Raw genomic sequence first — 1,928 nt, 5'->3', positions numbered from 1 at the left:
CACTACTACTTCTACTACTACTACTACTACTACTACTACTACTACTACTACTACTACTACTACTACTACTACTACTACTACTACTACTACTACAACTACTACTACTACTACTACTTCTACTACTACTACTACTTCTACTACAACTACTACTACTATTGATACTATTACCTCTATCACTACTATGAACACTGCAATAGCTGCTGCTAATGATTCTGCTTCATTACTTAATAGGATCAAAACGGTTTCAAGTAAGGCTTCTAGACATACCTGAAGTACGTGTATATATTACGTGTTCGTTGTCATCAGGCGTGTTGCCTTCAACTGGTGTTGTCGTTTCGTTTTCATTGCTAGCGGAATAATAACTTTGCCCAGACGCAGACCTACTACCAGGCGAAAAAGTGAAATGCTGCCGCATTAAGTTGCGAAGCACCTCTAATTTTTGGTCTGGAATAAAACGAATAAGGTTTGTTAAACTTATGCTTTCCAATAACATATTGGGTTGTATCTAATGGTCTTCCTTCAACCACATGACTTTAAAGAAGGTGTATTTTAAATATACTATTAATATACTGTATATACACTTTTTTTAACACGATCTTGCGTTCATTCAACAAATAACTTATTATTAACAATATTGGTCACGTATATCTTTTGTCAGCTCAAGGAAAAGTTGCGGAAAAATAATAGTATCATGTTAGTACATTTTAGTCAAAGGAATCTCATACAATTTAGTTCAATGCTATTATTTTACCAATATACTATTTAAATAAATTATACAGAAAGAAAAATGCAAAAACCCACCACATGCACTTTTGAGTTCACCCTGTAACAAAGGACTCTACAACTTAACGAGAAATAACGAAAAACTCCACATTGAATCTACTGCTTTGTTTGTTTTCTTTCACAATGCACAATTCAATTCAGGGTTTTGTTCAACATGTATAAGCACTTTACATGTTAACGTTAAAGAAAACGAAAGTAATAATGAGATTGAAAGTGTTTATATTAATAAAAACGAAAGTAATGCTGTGTTTCAAAATGTGTTGAATAAAGAAGAACATTTTGTGCATAAACAATCTGCAGAGAACATGTCATTTTTGTCATATTTCAAATCTTTTACATTTACACAAATATAAGACATTTATTAAACCGAAAGTGCATATTAAGCATTCGCTAGCGATTTATAATGTACGCTATTGATAACCAAAATATGTACGTGTACAATAATGTTTCAAGAAAAACGCAAACCACACACAAAAATAAAAACATTAAAGCAGAGAGTTTGACACATAAGTTATATGTTTTATACATTTAAGTTTCTACCTTGGTTATCCATGCGTTTACACCTGCAATCGATCCGAGTTGGGCGCTTCAATCAATAAAACTGATATTAACAATTTACGCGTAGTCAGTATAAAGCAAATATGTTATTCAAGATGGCAATGATACTATTCTAACTAATTAATGGCTATTAAGCGACGAATTATTATGTCATGTTACACATACAAGTCTATTTAAATATATAAAGAATATGCTACACATGTCTACGAACCGTTTATATGCTACGATATGCTATAATACAGTACTTGTTTGATTCTTACGATTGTTAATTCTTACGATTGTTTAAACTTTCATTGTAGTTGTTGTAAGTATCATTTTGTCAATAAATTTATGACATAATATTAAGGTTAATAACAGATACATTTATGCTATTCACTCGTTTAAATGGGCAATATCTGGAAAATAATTGATCTTTTGTTAATGTTTATATTAAATGCAATTGCGTGATAGGTATTCGTATTGAGTTTAAAGATCGAAACTGTATAACGAATCACGAATACATTAGACGGCATATTATAATATACACACGTGTACTACAATTTTAGTATACGAGTACTTGTGAAACAGCAGAAAGATGAACGTAAATA

At 31.1% G+C, this 1,928-nt stretch overlaps 1 protein-coding gene across 8 annotated transcripts in view; it reads right to left on the bottom strand.

Annotated features, from left to right (window-relative positions):
• LOC127876419 (uncharacterized) overlaps window positions 1-1,532 on the bottom strand; it is an 11,239-nt gene extending 9,707 nt beyond the window's left edge. For 2 of the 8 annotated variants that reach the window (XM_052421689.1, XM_052421691.1), the window contains exons 1-2: window positions 1,324-1,532; window positions 268-444 (exon numbers count right to left, since the gene is read on the bottom strand). In XM_052421689.1, coding sequence (XP_052277649.1) covers window positions 268-444; window positions 1,324-1,336 — 190 coding nt within the window. In that variant the 5' untranslated portion in view covers window positions 1,337-1,532. Of the gene's footprint in view, window positions 1-267; window positions 445-801; window positions 890-1,323 lie in introns of those variants that run through there. The other 6 variants (XM_052421692.1, XM_052421695.1, XM_052421693.1 and 3 more) reach the window with 5 other exon arrangements.
• Window positions 1,533-1,928: the final 396 nt, after the last annotated feature.

Source organism: Dreissena polymorpha, chromosome 4 (genome assembly GCF_020536995.1).
Source record: "Dreissena polymorpha isolate Duluth1 chromosome 4, UMN_Dpol_1.0, whole genome shotgun sequence".
Lineage (NCBI taxonomy): Eukaryota > Metazoa > Mollusca > Bivalvia > Myida > Dreissenidae > Dreissena > Dreissena polymorpha.
This window is presented reverse-complemented; position numbering and strand designations above follow the sequence as displayed.